The sequence below is a fragment of the Choloepus didactylus genome, chromosome 7 (assembly GCF_015220235.1).
Source record: "Choloepus didactylus isolate mChoDid1 chromosome 7, mChoDid1.pri, whole genome shotgun sequence".
NCBI classification, from domain to species: Eukaryota; Metazoa; Chordata; class Mammalia; order Pilosa; family Megalonychidae; genus Choloepus; species Choloepus didactylus.
In genome coordinates this window covers 45,846,155-45,865,129 of record NC_051313.1, presented here as the reverse complement: position 1 = coordinate 45,865,129, position 18,975 = coordinate 45,846,155, and the positions used below count along the sequence as shown (strand labels likewise).

Here is an 18,975-nt window from a genome sequence, read left to right as displayed (position 1 = left end):
GATAAACCACTTTGCAACTATCATATTTTTAAATGTTTGTTAGTTTTCTGAATTATATATGTTTTAGTGTATGTTAGATGTATGTATATTAAAAAGGTCCAGTATTTTCCAAACAAGTTTGCCTCCTTTTACCAACACCTGCCAGAATATTTTCAAGACTTTTTTCTTAGAGAAACGTAGAAACATTATCTGTTGGCTTTGTTTCTTTTGTTCTACTAAGAGAGAGAACAAATTCTTTATGTAAGCTTTACCAGCCACATCCAGAGGATGACCAAAGGAGATGCAAAGGCCATTGTTCTAACACTTTATCCTCAAGACAAAGCCATTTTTGGTGTATAGAATATGCAGAAATAGATTTATTAATATGTAGAATCTAGCCTACTGGTTACCACTTATTAACAGTATTTGAATATGTGTAAACAATCCTGTCCCCATACAGGGACTTATCCTTTCTTCTCATATTTACTTCAACATTTACCTCCATCCATGGCTTGATAGCCATCTCCTTTTATATCTGTGGTCACGTGTTCAGGGTCACAGCTTTAAAGAAATTCAAATATGGAGAAAAGATTTCTTAAGGGATCAGTGATCATAGCAGAGGTCTGCAGGGAGGCCCTAGCAGTTTGACTATCAAAGTTTAGTCACATAGGAAGCTGGTTGGCATGAAGGGCAGTCTCAACCAGTAAGAAGTTAAAAAAGACACAGCCATGAGGCCAAGAATACTTTACATGATTTTACCTTAAGTTCTAATTTCCAAGATCAAACCTATACAGAGAGGAGATAATTTCACAGTTTGCAGAGGTTATCTGAACGTAGTAGCAATTTTCCTCATTCAGTTTTCGCCTACCTGCCTACATGGTGAACAATTTAAGAACTGCTGATTCTTGGCAAAGGACGATATATAGTCTGTCACTGGAAGACCAATTGGACTAGTAGGGGAAGTGGACAGAGGTCATTTAGTTCTCATCTGTACTTCATCATTTTCCTCAGCAGTAGCTGGTGCTCAAACAAAAGATCAAACTTATTGATCATTAGAAACCTTTCCTTAGAGATTTCACTGAAATAGTTTTAACTCTTTCTCATTCCAAGTAACTATACAGATAGGAGATAGTTTGGGTACAATCTTCTCTTGCCTGTTGCACATGAATCTATCTTTAGGGTGTATTTTGGATAGATCACATCAAGCAACATGCTCTGAAACAATTAGTGCTGTATATTTTTTATGCTGTATACATAAACACTGTCAAAATTGGAAGTTTATTCATAGTTCTTACTAATTAGGTAATATAACAGTAATTCAGTGTTTATACTAATTAAATATTAATTCAGTAATACATCAATTGAGGCATGTTTTAATGCTCAATGTCCATAGAAGTTCAAATGCTACCAGCATTATTACTTGCCTCAAAGGTAACTCAGTCAAGGTAATTGCTAAGCTTTGAATAACCCAGAAAATATTCACTTGGCCAAAACTAGGATAGCATCTTTTAACAGGCCCTTTTTTTGCCTCCAGCTTGGAAACAATCAGTATAAATCTGGAACTGTTATCTAACCTTCTTCTGTACAGTTCATCAGTCATGCCACTGAAATTGATTCTTGACCTCTGTATATCGTTTTCCTTTCTTTCCTTTGAAATTCTCATGCATCCCCTTCCTTCTTTGTTTAGTGGGGAGGGCTATGGGGTAGTCACTTTTTTTTATTTTGCAGCCCTTAGATTTTGAATATCTAAGGTATTTTTTATTGTGGCATTTAAATTCATTCATATCTTACTGTCTTGATGATTACATCTACTTCTCTAGATAGCAAAATATTACTTCATTTATCAAGTAATTGTGATGAAATACCTCTTTTAAAATGTCTTCTGCTTCTGTTCAAATGTTTAATAGTAAAAAAAGAAAAAGAAAGAAAGAAAAATCAGCATACACAAAGGAGAAGACTTCAGAATGACTTGTGAAATAATATCAACCATAAAAATAATGCTGGCTTACAGAACCAAATCCTAAAAGAAATCATATGTTGAGCTAGAAAAAGAACATTTATAAAAGTTGACACAAAAGCAGTAATGGAATTGTATTTCTTCAGGCCAAGACAATGCTTATTTATAGCAGATGTCACACCTCTGACACTGGTGGATTTGAAGTGGTCTGGTGAAAAGCAAGTGGTCCTGGAGGCTAAAAGTTTTCAGTAAGGTGCTGTAATAGATAAATGACAAACATTTGCAGACTACATTTTATAATTCTTCTCTCCAAGCAAACACCTAATTTTATTCATTTCTATATAAGTTAAATATTGAGGGTCTTTCTTTATTTCATATTTGATGCTAGCACCAACCTTCTTTAAAAAGTCCTTTACCTAAAGGTCAGAGTGATCAAATATGGTAGACAAACTGTGCGTAGTTCCAAAAAGATAGTTCCAGAACTATCCCCGGCAGTTTTGATAGTTACAACAATACTGCTACTGCAAAGACGCATGAGGCTTTTGTTTACTTCTGCATGGGTATGTGTGATGTCTGTGACGTGGGCACTCCTCCTTAGTCCTGGATTCTGAAAGCAGCTAGTCTCAGAGTACTCATTGTAGGAGAGTTTGGTTCCTGTTTCATTACTAACTTCTTTTACTCCTAAGAAATTGGAAAGCCTTACGTTTTCTGTGTCTGAACACATCTTTCTCCCTGGGTTTTTTTTTTTTTTCTTTTCCAACTTTTCCATTGGCCAGAACTGTTGTATATTACCCATTTGGGATGTTATTTGTCAGCCAGAAGAGAGAGAACATTTTTTTTCAAATAAAGATGTTAACATGACCTACAATTCTACTCTCCTTCTCAAGTCACAGTCCCAAGTAGAAAACTCTAAACAAATGATTATTGTCCCGTGGAATTGCTATAAAGTCTCCCATGTACTTTTGAACACAATGGAATTAAATATGAAAATTTCTGGCTTATGACTACCCCTGATTGAAATGCCTTTATATTGGAAAGACTCCCTTTGCTGCCGCACCTCCAAAGACTTCTCCCCTTCCATACCCTCCGCTCTTTTAAGACTGCCACATGTTCCATCCCTACTTCTCTTGATACCCTGCACTGCCATTCATTACATACCAGTCTCCTGCATTTTCCATCTTTTCTTGTTTTTATAAGATGATGAAAGGTTTGTGAATAGAGCTATTACTGTATTTTAGATGGTTTTCAAGATACTGTGGTGCATTTTTAGCTGGTATGAAGACATAGAGCATAGCAAAAGCTGATAAACACATGATACAAAAAGCAGTCAGGAAAAGACTTCAAATGAGATTTAAAAATATGTAAATATATAGATCTTACTATCCAACTATCCACGTATTTTGATTGGCATCTAGTACAGAGTTGTGCACATAATAGATGTTCCTGTTTTTTTCAGTTTGTCTTTTCATTTGATCTTAGGAAAATTATTGAATGGATATTATAAGCAGGTAAATCCACTAATAAGCAAAGTATCTAGATGATTTCTCATTGTAAAATCAGATGATAAAAAATGTTAGAACAAGCAGTTGGAAAAAAAAAAAAAAAAAACCTTTGAACTGAGGTTTAGGGGAGGGCATAGGGTATTCGTTTCCACTGTCAGCAGTTTTAGAGTTTTGAATTCACACTGGTTCCATGCTCCAACAGACTGACCCTTGATTACTGTGACTGGAACTAGGCAATACAGAGACCATCCAGACATCTGCTATTTATAATGCACCAAAAAGAACTGGATGACAATTGTGCTGAATAAAGTTTGCTTTTTATTTAATACTGTTGAGCACCTACCTTTATGTTAGTCTAATTAATGAGGTTATTCAATTCTGTTCATGATGGACTTTCTTTTTTTCTAAGTGTAGAAAACAGAATAAGAGATAATTACTTTAGTAATGGCACTCTTTGACAAAATTTAGTTTAAATGTTAGATTTTTTAAATTCCATGGCTAATAGTTTTTACAGAATGCAGAGATCATATTATGTTTGTATCCATAAGAAAGTAAATTTCTGTTTAAAAACACAATAATTTGGCCATTAGGAGGAATAGTTACAGGAGTATGTCCATATAAACAGTTGTATATACTTTTCAGAAATCATTTTAGATGCAGGCAGCAGAAGATGGAGAATTAAAAGAATTATTATGGGAAATCAATAAATGTTAATTGGCAGTGATGTTGAAGCTTAGAGAAAGTAGCAATTGATTTGAGAGCTGTAAATTGTCACCCATTTGGTGACATGGGTGCCTTTATATTGAACCTATCCTTGATTGATGAACTAAAAGATGAACAATGTCCTCGTAACAGGGGAACCACTTTTGAAGCTAAACTCAGTAGGTTTTTGCAGTATTTTTCTTCTAAAATAAGCAGGGATCAGTAATGGTAAAAAGGTTTTAGGCTTCTCTGCTATCACAGCCAGAAATTTCAGGGAGTCATTTTTAGTTCCCACTAAGCTATAAATATGGAAGGAAATAAGATACACACATACTTTTTTCTTCCTTCTTTCCTCCCTCCCTCCTTTTCTTCCTTCCTGCCTTCTTTCCTTCTTTCTACTCCCCTCACCTCGCTCCCTCCCTCTCTCTCTACTTTTCTGAAGCATTAGTGGCATGTTAAAAACAGCATTTTGGGAGATTTATTCTATTTTGAATCTTATTATTCATTGTTGGGATTTTAGAGTGTTCCCTTACTAAGACTGTCAGTGCTAAACTTGGGTTTCTTTATAGCTGTGGTTCTCAAGTAGCTGCACACTACCATCTCCTGACAAGCTTTTGAAAAATACTGATGCCTGGGGCTCAAAGATTCTGATTTAATTTGTCTGGAGTATGACCTAAGCATTCATATTTCTTAAAAGCTTCCAAGATAATTTTAGAACCACTGGTATAAAATAAAAGTTCACTAGCAGAAGACTGACAATAATGAAGGTCAAATTACAAAATGGAAGTGGAAGCTTTATAATTCTAATTATACTTGCTCTGTTGCTTTTTAAATTATATAAATAATATTTAAATTCTTTCTTGTTATTTAAAAAAGAAGCTATACAAAAGTTTTTGGAGTAAATATGAAAGTTCCCCTTCACCTTACTAACTCTCTTTTCTTCCCCAGATATAACCTCTTGAATTTATTCTTTATACTTCCAGTGCTTTTGTGACATATATGATATTTTATTATATTTAAGTATTATCCTGTGGTTTGCTTTTTTCAGTTAACAATTTGCCTTGGAGATCTTTCCATGTGAATAAATATAGATCTACCTCATTCTTTTTTCAAAAATTATTTTACCTCATTCCTTTTAATATCTGCAAAGTGTTTCCTGGTATAGATGCGCTTTACTTTATTTTTCCTTTTAACATATCTAGAGCTTAGTGGAAAGGATATGAACTGTTACTAGAAGACCTAGGTTTGATTATAAATGTTTACTTTTATTGTTACTATTATAATTTCATTTTTCCAGTGTTTTTGTTTTTGTTTGTTTTGTTTTGTTTTTTGCTGTGAATACTGCTCAACTGAATATCTTGGTTCTGGTCACAACTTACTGGTGAATATTCTTGTAGGGCAGATTCCTAAAATTAGAATTGCTGGCTCAGAAGGTATGTGTATTAATATTTTGAAATATACTGTCAAATTGCCCTCCAAGAGGGGTAGTCTCAATTTACATTTGCTTCAATCAGTAGGATCTAATTGCAGTGTTTCACAGCCTAAATAAAATCATTCACATCATGCAGTGACTTCATGGGCTAACGCAATTTCTGACCGAAGTTCTGTTGAGTCAGTTCATTAGCGCTGATTAAAACATAGCAACCAGAAGCTCTGATTTACAGTATTAAGCATATGATTAAGGAGAATGGAAAAATTTTTAATCAATGTATGAATTTTCCTAGGCAGAATTTTTCAACATACACTACAGAAGGGGTGGAAATAAGAGCAGGCCTTGGTAATGAAAAGTCTGGGCTGCAATACGCGCAGCCTTTCCTTTTATAGACAGGATCTCTCAGAGAGAAGCCAGCTTCCCCAGAGCATGGTGACAACAGTACACCAAATCTCACAAATCTCCTTCAAATCTTGTATTTATGTGTTAGTGTTTTAAATTCAGGATCCTATGTATTTTTTTAAACTTACGTATATCAAAATTATGTCAGTATTATAGGGTATAAAATATTTTTACATAAAATACAATATAAAAATGCAAGCCAAATTTATTTTTAATGAAAATTTCTTTCTACATAAACTTTGCGAGTCTTAATTTCCTCATCAATACAGTGTAGACATTGTAGTACCCACTTCATAGGGTTTGAGGGAAGATTAAATTATACAGCATATTGATAGCTTTTATCAAGCCTTGTCCACAGTATCTGGAACATAGCAAGCTCTCAACAAATGGAACTGTTCTTACTATCATTTCTATTATTGTCATTTAATTCTGTTTGCAATGTGTTTAGCCCTATTATATATAGATTATTTTATTTTTAACATGGACTAAGGTTATAAAGAGTGTACTGGGACATTCTTCCCTCTCCCTGATATTGCTCAACTTACTATTCTTTTGACATTTCCTCACTCCTGAGTGCCTCTCACATCAAGCCCTTAGAATATGGATTTGAATTTCCATATAAATTCTTATTAAGTTAACACATTCAAATACTTTAAGACACCCTTGGTTACATTTTTTTTTCAGTTACATTTTTTAGACAGGCAATTCTAATTTTCTATCTGTTCTCTGCCCCCCCCCATCACCAAATTTTTTAATCACTTTGGGGGACAAGGGAGAATCATACAGTGAATATAAATTCTTTCATTTAAGCCATTCGAGTATTATTTACTAACTAACATCTATATTCTGATCTAGCGGTCCTCAGTTTAGCTCAGGTTCTGACTTGGCATATCAAAGGAACAACTCCGGGCCATTCTCTTCCCTTCTGGCCAAACCCCTTCCCCTTTATTATTATACATTAAAGTGTATTTGATACATAAAACCAGGTTTTGCAGTCCTGCTTCTTTCCTTTCTCAACTGCTCATCCTTCTACTTTATAGAAAGCAAATTCCAGCCAATTGAAACTGGAATCTGGTATAGAAGGAAAGGGTTGTTTCCTGTAATAGGTTTGACTTTGCCAACACTGAACAATAGTTATGGCCATTAGAACATGTTCATCTATTTTAGTGGTTTAGTAATCATCTATTTATTGCATATAGGTATTAGAGTAGTATTTTAAAAGATAATTCAGGTAGTTAATCAGTTCTGTCTTTTAAAAATCTATACAATGGTCTTAACAGGACATTAACACTTTCACATGTCAATAGAACATGAGAATCCTCGGTTCAAAGAAGAGTTGCTGCATGCCAACATTCACTCTTTTAAGTGTCTGAGAGCATTTCCCGATTTCACGTACTAAGGCTTAAATTCAGTACATATACAAGACATGCTATGGGTTTAGACCTAGGCAATTAAGATATTTAAATTACTGAGCCTTAGCTGCTAAGCTAGGCATTATTTTAGGAACTTTTTCTTCTGCATTCCCATCAAATTACCAAATTGTCCACTGAAATTTTTTCAGTGGCAATTGTTTTTTAAAACAATTAATGTGTTTACATTTAGACAACTATTTCATTGAACATTTGTTATTACGGAAGGTTATAAGATGATGTCAGATGACCACTGTCTCTACTTTTATGACAAGTGTGGGGTCAGCGATTAAGCCTTTACAGAAACTAGAGTTTGGAACTACCCAAATCAAAGTATTTGGAAGATGGTCTATGACTAAAAGTAATTTTGATTATCTTACTACCATTTTTTTAGTTTATTCATGTATAGTTTCAGTAGCAGTGTATTCTTGCTTCAAATCTAATCCACAATTCCTCATGATTAAGATTTACAAACTTAGCAACTAATTTCACATAGAACAGGCATCATGTTTTAATCATTATAACTTAAATATATGCATATAATTATTATAGTATCTATATTAGCATTTGAAGGTGAAGAAAAATTTTTAATTTTAAAACAATTTCAATTATTTTTATAGACACTGGCCATAAGCAATGGGTATAACTCTGGATGTTTCCTGCTGAAAATCAGCCTTGTTTGACTTACCCTATTTCCCCAAATCTCCCTCACATTCTATCTCCTCTGTGGCAAGACATAATCTAAATGAGAGTATTTTTCTTCTACTTTTGAAAGACCTCGGATTACTGGCAGGATAATGATACAGGTCAAAATATTTTCCTTATTGCTGAATAATCTAAGTTCTAACTTTGTCACTAGTATCTTTTGAAAATAATGTAATTTATGTATTCAGTGATTAGGACCAAAAAATGAGAATTTTTCAGTGGGTTATATATAGCAAATCTAAATTCTGAATCAGGCATTTCATTTTTATATGGAGTCCTAAGAAATTTGGATATATTTTGAACATTAACTTATTAACTAATGGAAGGCTTTGGGGCTTGAATTTTTAAAAACTCACATAATTACTTGTTTCAGAATGTAATCAAGTGGTTCCAAAGTCCTAAAAATTTGTTTTATTTATTTGGCCATTGGAGGTGTTTCTATTTTATTATACCTATTGTTGACATTCTCCTTTCATTTAAAATGCTTTTAATCTTATTTTGATGGTCTTTTAAAAATTTATTGTTTTTTTATTATTTGTCTTCCATCTTAAAGAGCTTTTTAAATAAGAAATAATATTTACAGACTGTATTAGCTCATTAAAATTAAAATATTTGTAAAATAATTTTATGAAGAACTTGAACTACTAAGATTAAACTGAGCATTTTTGTTTATCTTTTATATGTGAGAAAATATCCTTTGTGCCATTGGTTCAGCATTTTATAAAATACTTAACATGAGTAATTTTATTTTTATGTCAGGCTATGAGAATATATATGGAGTACGGCTATACCTTTCTTTGTATAGTTTTTTGCTTGTAAGGCTATGTCCTCATATTTTTTCAACACGTAGCTATACATAAGCACACATGCCATATTTATGCTCACATCATAATGTAAAATTCATTCAAACTAACAAAAGCAAACTGGTTTGGAGAAGTGTGAAGAGTAAACAAAGGGTTCTGGTACCATGTTTAATTTTTATGGAGCTTATAGTATAGCATCATTTGTGAGCCAAGAGGTAGCTGAACATTTCTATTTTGGTGTCAGTCCCTTGGTTAGGAAAGCGTTTCATAAAGGGGTGTGATCTGCACTCTTAATGTGATTGACACTGAATGATTAAATAAAAGAGAATGATAAATACCACTCTTCCCCTTTTAAGGCCAGGCATGTATACACCAAAGCAAATCTTTTCAATGTGGAAGACATTCTTGCCTAATGACAGCACATATCTGTAAAGTTGGAGGGTGAATTAACTCTGCATATCAAAATGCAAGGAAACCAAAATCATATAGCATCTTTAAAAAATCACTTATATAATCTAAATATAATGGTAAATGCAGATACAGAGTATGATCAAAGACTCCATTTGTGAACATGGATTCCTAAAATCAGGCCCTTGGTCAATGAGTGGGCAAAATGGTTCCCTGAATTGGATAACACAATGGATTCATACTACAGTGACTGATGAAATTGATGTGTCTGCTGTAGAGCCTGCTCTATTACCAAAGCCTTTGACCTATTTTCTTTCTCTTTGAAAATGAGCTCCTGAGTGGATGTTATCCTCAAGGAAGTGAATTTAATTCAAAGGAAGATATTTTATAGATGGGCAAATTTAATTTTAAGAATTCACTTATCCATTATAGAAAAGAATTATGTGGGAAAACATTGTAAGTAATTTTCCCTTTGATTTTTGAAAATATAATGCACTATTTCCTGACATAAATGCTTGTTAATTATTGCAAAAAATAAAAGCTCATGTTATGAATCTGTTATTCTAAAACCTGTAAGGTAATTATGGATACTTGGAGATACAGGAAGTAGTTATCCTAGTTTTTGCCAATTAAAAAAAAATCATTTGTATCCTAAGCTAAAAGATAAAAATGTACATACAAATAATGAGTATGCTACATATACTCCTTCAGTAAGGTGATAGTAGGTTAGTAGTTTGTCTTTGGAATATAAAGTAGCATAAGATAATAAGCTTGATACTCTAACACATACAAATATAATTAGTTATTAAATATTTTTGTTGTCATTCTAATCTTATGTTAATTCTAACAGTTACCACTTATTTTACTATTATTTTTTAAATGTTGTGACCTATAAGCTTAAAATAAAATATTTCATCTGGAGACAAATCAGTAAGCAAATTCTATAACCAAATGGATTAAAATCCTTTGTTAAATTTAAAATTTTCTTATTATCTCTACTTTATGTTTTGTTTTTTTCATTTTTTTTTAAAGAAGTTGTAGCTTTACAGAAAAACCACGCATAATGTTTTGTTGTTTTGAATGTTAAATGTTAAAGAAATAAATGATTGAAATCAAGTAAATGTATCTTCCAAATAATTTCCTTGCTCAGCTTTTAAAAAGCTAAGTTGAATTTTCAAACATCTAGTACAAAGCCATGCCTCTAATGCAATTCAAATATTAATTAAGGATAGATTTATATTTATTTCAACTTAGAATAATTCACCCTAAAAAGAAAACTAATGTGCTTACAACAAAGGAAAAAGTAATTTTTTCCTTCACTAAATTATCATCAACCTTTATGAATCCACTGTTTAGTTTGTATAAAGGTAAAAAAAAACTTCTTCCAGTTTCAGGTGGCTTCCACAATCAAAATAATCAACAATGAAAGAAATGTTAAACTAATAAAATTTAATTCGATCTGTAATTTTCCCAATTGCTGAGTGAATTTCAATTATGTATCATGTCAACAGCTGTATTTTTTGCTTTTTTTAAGGCTAGCTGTTGAATTCTGCCCTCTAGTGGGCTAAACTGCCCTTTAAAAATAAACGAACAGCCTATGAAACCTAAATAAGGCTTCACTTTTATAGGGAAGTGATGAAATATTCTTTCATGTTTCAGTGCTCTCATTTTTAACTGGCAATTTTGTTTGATACCACTAGTTTTATGACTTTGCCAAAACTTTTTGGTGATGATCTTCTTCAAAGCATCCAGTATTATAAATGACATATGTATTAAGAAGACCCATTTTTTAAAAAGTAAGCTGATCTTATTGACAGTTTGAGTATGTTAGTATTTTTTTTACTTGTGTATTTGATGACAAATGCTACCTCCATCTTAAGATGCTTGTTTTATTCTTTTTTTGCAGATGCTATAACTGTGGTGGCCTTGATCATCATGCTAAGGAATGCAGTCTACCTCCTCAGCCAAAGAAGTGCCATTACTGTCAGAGCATCACGCACATGGTGGCAAACTGCCCGCATAAAACTATTGCACAGCCGCCCACAAGCTCTCAGGGAAGACAGGAAGCAGAATCACAGCCATGTACTTCAACTCTGCCTAGAGAAGTCGGGAGAGGCCATGGCTCTACATCACCTCCGTTTCCACAGGAGGCAAGGTCAGAGATAGCAGAACGGCCGGGCAGGTCACCTCAAGAAGCTTCCTGCACGAAGTCATCTGCAGCACCAGAGGAACAAAGCAAAAAGGGGCCTTCAGTTCAAAAAAGGAAGAAGACTTAACACTTCTTCTTGATGTATCGTTTTCTTTACCCAGTTGGGAAGTCTACCTCATGCAAGTACAGGGGAACAGTATTTCACAAACAGCAGCTGACCTGGAATTTTAACTACTGTTGAGGAACTGTGAATTTTTTTAAACAGACAAATCACTCTAAGCAAATTACACTTGAGCAGGGTGCCGTGTTTTATGTTACTCAGAGAATGAGACACTGTGTGTATCTATATGTGCATGTATGAGAGGGAGAGAGCCTGAGTTTTTGTGTGTGTGTGTGTGTGTGGATTTTATATTTAGGAATGTAGACATATATATAAAGGTTTGTCTTTATATATGTGTGTATATGGAAATAAGCACACACCCTCCCTCACATAATTGGACATCCCCAAGAACTGAATACCCAAGTGAAGCATTTTGGATGGTTTAAAAAATAACCCCTGAAAATTTTCTTGAAATAACCACTTCTTTTTTATTACATAAACATAAAAACATGACTGTTAACTTTTGTGTGAACCAAAGGATACTTCAGATCTCAGAGCTGCCAATCATATGGTACTAAAGGTTTTTAAGACATCCAATTTTCCCAAGTTTGGGTGGGATTGCCTTTTTTTTTTTTTTTTTTAATCTGTAGCGTGGCTTTTTTTTCCTGGTTGAAGGCAGTACCTTAATTTCAAATGCCTCTGACTGTCATAAGCATTTGATTCTGTCACACATAAATCCAGAAAAGACAATGAATGTGTAATTTCTGTGCCGATATCTCAGTGTTTTAAATTAATATGTTTTGATTGTAAATTAGCTGCCATAAGTGGGGAGGGTAATGTATAAATGTAGTGACTTGATTGTTTTAATTGTGTTTTATACCGATTCATTGTAGTCTTCTACATGTTGTGAGGTTTTTAAGTGGCAACAGCAGCTTCCTGTGACAAGTCAATCTTTTTAACCATCACATACCACAGGGACCCTCCTTGTTTACTACTGAAGACCTTGGAGGAAAACTCCAATTGTCTCATATATATTTTTGATGGCTGTTTTTTTCTCCTGAAGACTTATCTAACTTCTTTTTAAAACAAACAAAAATAGTACAGAAGTGAATAAAATAAGGAGTTGAGAATGAAAATCAAGTGGGTGCTCAGAATTGCCTGATATGTATAACCTGTGAACTATTTTAAAAAGTGCAGTTTTTTGTGGTGGACAACTGGAGTAATGAAGCCTGGGGCAGAGGTGTCAAAACCTCTCCTACCAGAGAGCTGGAAATATTGTATGTAATAAAATTGACCCTCTAGAAGTTACCTTCATTACCTATATTAAAGTAACCTGTATGGTGGATTCAGGATGAATATTCATTGCTGAGGATGGATAATCTCACATCAGCCCTCAGTTATTTCAATCAACTGGCTCAAGACCAGCCACAGGATTGGTCCCTTTAGGTTTCAGAAAGGAAAAAAAAAAATTATTTTTGTGTCATCCTGGTTCTAGATGTTAGGGATCAATTTATGAAACATCTCCATGAAGGTATCAATTAATTATAATGCTTAACATTGGCAATAAATGTAGTTTGTATGAGCCTGTTGGTATAAGCTCAGATAATCAGAAAAGGAAAATCTCATGACTCAAGTGAGACATATTCTTCTGAGCAGTATGCTCCCTCCCCTACTTGTCTTACCTTGGGAGGCTTGTATAGTTGCTGCTGCTTCAGCAAGTTACACATAAGGAGAAAATGCCTCTGGCTGGGCTGCCAGTCTACAACAGTGTTTGTGAGAATCCCCATGGTATATGCTGAAATATCAGTGTGCTGTAATGCAAAGCTTACCTTTGACGATATTGAATGTGATATAGCTATAGAGAAATACTTCCTTGCCTTACGTGAGGATTGTAAGCTTATTTAAATTATGTAGACAAATCAAAGTGGCGTTGCTTAATTTTTAGCAGGTATAATAAGCAGGTTAACAGTAAAAATGTAAAACGTAATAAGTCACTTTGAAAATTTAAACCAAAGTTTCTTGACCTTATGGAAATAGGAAATTATGGACTTAAGAATTGGACATTCCCTGTTTACATATAAAAAGTTCAGAGCTGAGATCACTGTTAAAAAAAAAAAAACAACACTTTAAGAACTGTGGACCTTATGGGTGCAATTTGAAATCATTTTAAACATCTTACCAGACTGAACTACTAAGAGCACATACCAAACCTATCTTATGGTCAAAAGTTAAGGTTTATTTTTTATATGAGAATATTATCACTATTACATAACATGCTCAGGACAAAGAACTTTGCTCAGGGAAAATACCATATAATGTTGTTGTTGTTTCTTTACAGAACAGTCTACAGTCCTGCTTTCTCAAAACAAACCAAATAATGTAGACCTTTATATAGGTATTATGTACTGATACTAGTAACTACCTCTGAGTTTGACATAGATCAAAATTCCTGAATAGATATCAATTACCCTCTTTTTTATTTCATGTGAAAAGAACTCTAAAGCAGAATTCCTGAACTTGCATATGTGAATATCACTGATGTGAACATAGTGTTCATTTACATGGGTGAAATTTTATTCTGTTTACAGCAAAAGGCTACCTCATAGTTGATGCATAGCACACCTTTATGCTGCTCCAGCCTTTCAGGTGGCTGATAATTCTCTGGTACAGAACCTTATTATCTATATTATAGATAGCAATTCACAACTGCATGTTTCTGACAAACACTTGTGAATAATGAAGCATCTCATTTTAGTTAGTGAAGTCTCCAAGCTTTTCCTTAAAGTTATCATGTACTTAGTTTGAAGAATTATGGGCACTCTTCAACTCAAGGAAAACAGAGCACAGAAACAATATTGGAAATAGCTGTTTTGCCCAGATATGGGGGAGCAGAAGGGGTTAGCAGGAGGGGAGGGATTGGTGTGTCTTCCTGCTGGGCAAACAGTATAAAAGATGCCAGTTTCACTCATTTAACTGCTTGTCTGTGCTGTCTTGAAGCCAAGCATATGGCAGCATTATTGCCCTAGGCAGGTCACTAACTAGCACTGGCTTGCCAAGGAGTGAAGGTGCAATGCCATTCCTATCTGCTAAGGTGAATGGTCTGGGTCAAGCATTAGTTTGCAGAGGTTACTAAAGTGTCTGTGAAATAGTTGTCCCTTGACCTCACCCCCATGTCAAATGGAGTACTTTGGGATAGTCGCCTTCTAGCAGATGAACTGCCAGTCTCCTAGCCCTGAGAGCTATTCATTTGCTACATGGCAGATAAAAGTGGAAACATTTTTATACTTTTGCATTTCTAGTCTTCACTAGAAGACTTTGGATGTCTTTTTACAATGGAAAGATTTAGTAAGATTTTTGCCTGCTTATAACTTGGATGTTTAGTGTGCAATGTAGGGAAAATGATCAAGAAACATCATATATTACTAGCATTGGTCCACCTCCAAATCTAGGATGTTTCCATTGCCAGTGGGTTTTTTTTTTTCTTTTTTCTTTCGTATTCTGGCTCAGTTTTAATTTTGCACCAGTGTGGCCCCAAGTTACTGTTAGTTGTATTTAGTTTGTGAATAGAAATCCATTAGTGTTAATAGACTTTGAAACATTCAATGTAAGATGGACATGGGAAATCTCATTAAGTCTTAAAGTTAATTTAAATTAATTTATCTGTTTTCTCAAAGAAATGTTTATCATAAAATATATATGTGTATTTCCCCCTTTGGTTATAAAATTTGGGAAAGTATGTACAAGTGCTTCTGCACTGACTTTCATTTCTAGATGTCTTAATGAGATTTATTTTAGAGAAGACCAAGGTTTTTAAAGCATCAAATTCTGTCTTACATAAATGTCAGCCTCTTTAAGATGTGGTGGTTGTGTGACCTGTGTCATAGTTGTTAGATTACTGTGAGAGGTTGACCTATGATAAGTGTTTAAATTTTACATTTGTAATGAAGCTGCAAAGTTATGGTAAAATGCTATGCTATGAGAAAGTATGATAATATTTAATACATCTGTGGCTTAACACTTGTCAGAGTTACCAGCTTGAAAATGATGGTGTTGACTACCTCTTGAATTACTTATATCTATCAACCCCTGGCACCCACCACCAAGCTGGCTTTAACTAGTGTGTGTTGCTTTTTGGTATTAACAACCCTAACCATACTAGAGACCAAAGTGAACACTGATTTCTATATGTCTTTAATAAGGTGTTTTACATAGTGTTTTTAAATTATCTGGTGTAGTATTTAGATTGCCTCATGGTCCATTTTGACTTGTCCATGTTTACAAGTGAAAATTAAAAACACTTGAATTGTATGTTTTTCAAAGACAAAAAGGAGGAGATGTTTGGAATGGCATTTCACTTGTGTGCAGTCATCTTTGTGGACTAAAGTGCTGTTTTTGCCTTTCTGCAGACCATGGATTTTATATTCTCACTTCATGCCTAATGTCTTTTTTCTGTCAATTATGGATGTTCTGAGGTTTAAAAAATTACTTTGATTAAAAATAAAACATATAACGTTGGCATTTATGATGGGTTTTGGAGATTCTTCATGATTTATGTAATTGCTAAATTAAATGAATGGATGCAAAGCTATTTGGTAATATTTACAACTATCTGAGCATAAATAAAATGATTTTAACATATCCTCAAATAGCGGTGATTGTAAATATGGGATTAATCTATGACAGTACAAATGGTGACTAAATTTGGTCAAAATGAAGGAATGAAGGGAGGGAGGATGGTGTCATCACTAGCACTTGCCCTGCATTATTCTGCATGGGTTGTACAAGCTTGTGAATTAAGAGGCATACTTCACATCGTCAGGAAAAGTGGTCTGGAACAGAAGTTTTCAAATCCTTTTGGAGGAACCATTTTAGAATTTTTTCTACAATTTTTTCCTAATGATTTAAAAGTATTTGAAAAGAATAAAGTCAGGATATACCAGTTCCAAATATCTAAAGGTAAATATTGATTGATCATACTATTTATACTGTATTGATGTTCTCTAAAAACAATTTGGTAAAACCATTGTGTTCTATAAACTGGCCAATCTCACAATTATGCCCTTTTCCCACATTCATAGCAAGCAGACTTTATACCTGGAAGATTCACTTTTCTTAAGATGTGAAGGCTCTATTATGAATGCTCATGAGAAGATGATTACCTAAATATTCCAACTATGTTTATTTTCACTGATAGCTATTATTTAAAAGATTAACTTTTTGTTACAGAAATAGTACTTTACCATAGAAAATATGAAAAACTTATTTAAAAAGAAAAAGAAAAATATATAATCCCAATGCCTGGAAAAAAACATTAATATTTTTTTTATTAATTTCCTTCCTGCTTTTTAAAAATAACTTTATATGCTCATCTACAGGAGTGATTTTAAAAATTAAATTACTTACACTTTTTCCTTAATATCATATCATGTTTTGTTATGGCATTAAATATTGTTCAAAAGCATTTTATTGAAAAATGCATGTATAGTTTGAGGAACCAAACTCAGTTGAGCAAGGAGGATGGATCTGATTTGGGGGGGTGAAGGAAGGGAATCCTGGGTAGAGGAAACAGCATAAACGAAAGGTCAGAGTCAAAAATAAGCACTGCATGTTCAAGCAATCAGTAAGCAGATGAATTTGGTTGGAGGAAAATTTAAATACATGAATGCATTGAAGGACAGCTAATGTAGACAGGACCTTGAAGGGCTACAAACTTAGAAAGAAGGGAGGACCACAACTACTCCCAGCTTTTTCCCTATGGGAACTTTCCAGTTCTCTGTGATGCCACAGGGAGATAGAATCCAACCTGTGGATTCAGTGTTACTAGGCTGAGGAAACAAATTCAGGTCTGGCAGTGGAACTGAAAATCGAGGGACAAATTCCAGAGAGAGGAACACGGAGAAAGGCGACTCGCATTCTGCATACAGTTTCAAGTCATTAACTGAATCTTAAGACTCAGCAGAAAACAGCGGCTGCGAGCAAGGCTGGGACTAGGGTGAGGCAAGGAAAGCACCTAGGGCACAAGATTGAAGGAGGTGCTCACTTGCAGGATGGTGCCTTGACTTCCCATGCCTTACCCTAGTCTTGGCTATGGCTGGGAGGCTGAAGGGGTTAGAGATTTCAGCAGCCATCTAGTGCTGTGGACATAGACACTGAATTTCAAACCTCACTGAGTTAGAGAGGTCGTGGCTAAACACCCTGGGCTTTTTGTCTAGACCCCAGAAAAGCTAACTCCTAGATTTAAGGATCACAAACAAAGAAAAAGGGCAAAATCGGAACAGATAACAAAGCTTAAAATTAATCCTGGAAGGATTAGGGTGACCGGCTGGTAACTATCTGCCTGCAAAAAGAAAACAACCTCCTCGGAAGAAGACAGCATCAGCCATAACCTCTCCAATTTTTCATCTACGTTTCTGGCATCCAATCAAAAATTATGAAGCATGCTAATAAACAGAACTAATAAACAGGAAACAAAAGAGACAATAAAAACACACAGATATTAAGTGAATCAGATACTGAGATTATTATATAAGGACTTTATGGTGAATAAATATACAAGTCAAACAAATTCTAGAACCAAAAATTACAATGATTGAAAACAAGAATTCAATAGATGGGCTTAATAGCAGGTTAGAAACAACAGAACAGATTAGTAAATGGGAAGACAGGTCAATTACAAAGGATCCAGATTGATGGACTGAAAAATTGTAATGGAGCAATGTGGTGAAACTAGATCACAGAAGTTTAAAAAAAAAAAAAAGGAAGAAAGAAAGGAAAAGCAAAACAGTCCAGGCTTGAAACGTCTGGGAGTGAGGAAGGATAAATGCAATGCAGTAACTAGAAAAGGTAAGAGTTAAGAAAATAATTTTTAATTTTTCAAGATGAAGAAAGCAACTGCTTTTTTGTTTGTTTTATTTCAATATGGGAAACAGACATAAAATAGCAGAAATAATGAGTGTGGGAAAGCTACAAATGTTAACAAAGTCATTACAGTTGTTATAAAGCTGTTTCCATAACAAAGTTACTACAGTCTTGCTTCCCAACTTTCTGCTAAGATGGTAGCTAGAAACCCTGCTGGACTTACACCTAATGCTTTTATTCCTGAGGGTGGATATCTTTCCCAAAACCTCATTGTGGGTTTGAAACCCTACTCAGTCTAACAATAAAAATGACAGACAGACAGATAAGATAGATAGGTCCTAATGCCAAGGAAAAGCAACCCTTTGCTTCCATCTCTCAAGAGTGTCTTCTCATGACCTCGTCCTTTTACTTTTTCCTCTAAATCCTTTACGGATACCCAAACACATGTTTGAAGACAGAAAGGATGGATCCAATGAGGGAGGAAGACTAAAGGTGCTGGAAGAGGAGTTAAGGATGGAACCAATGTCATGAGAGAACCTTGGGGGAAGGGCTTCTTCCCACTTCTCGCT

General features: G+C 34.3%; 1 protein-coding gene across 1 annotated transcript in view; it reads left to right on the top strand.

Moving 5' to 3' along the window:
• Positions 1–11,575, top strand: part of LIN28B (lin-28 homolog B) — a 135,105-nt gene extending 123,530 nt beyond the window's left edge. The window contains exon 4 of the mRNA XM_037844492.1: positions 11,206–11,575. Within this exon, the coding sequence (XP_037700420.1) occupies positions 11,206–11,575 (370 nt within the window). The remainder of the gene's footprint in view (positions 1–11,205) is intronic.
• Positions 11,576–18,975: the final 7,400 nt, after the last annotated feature.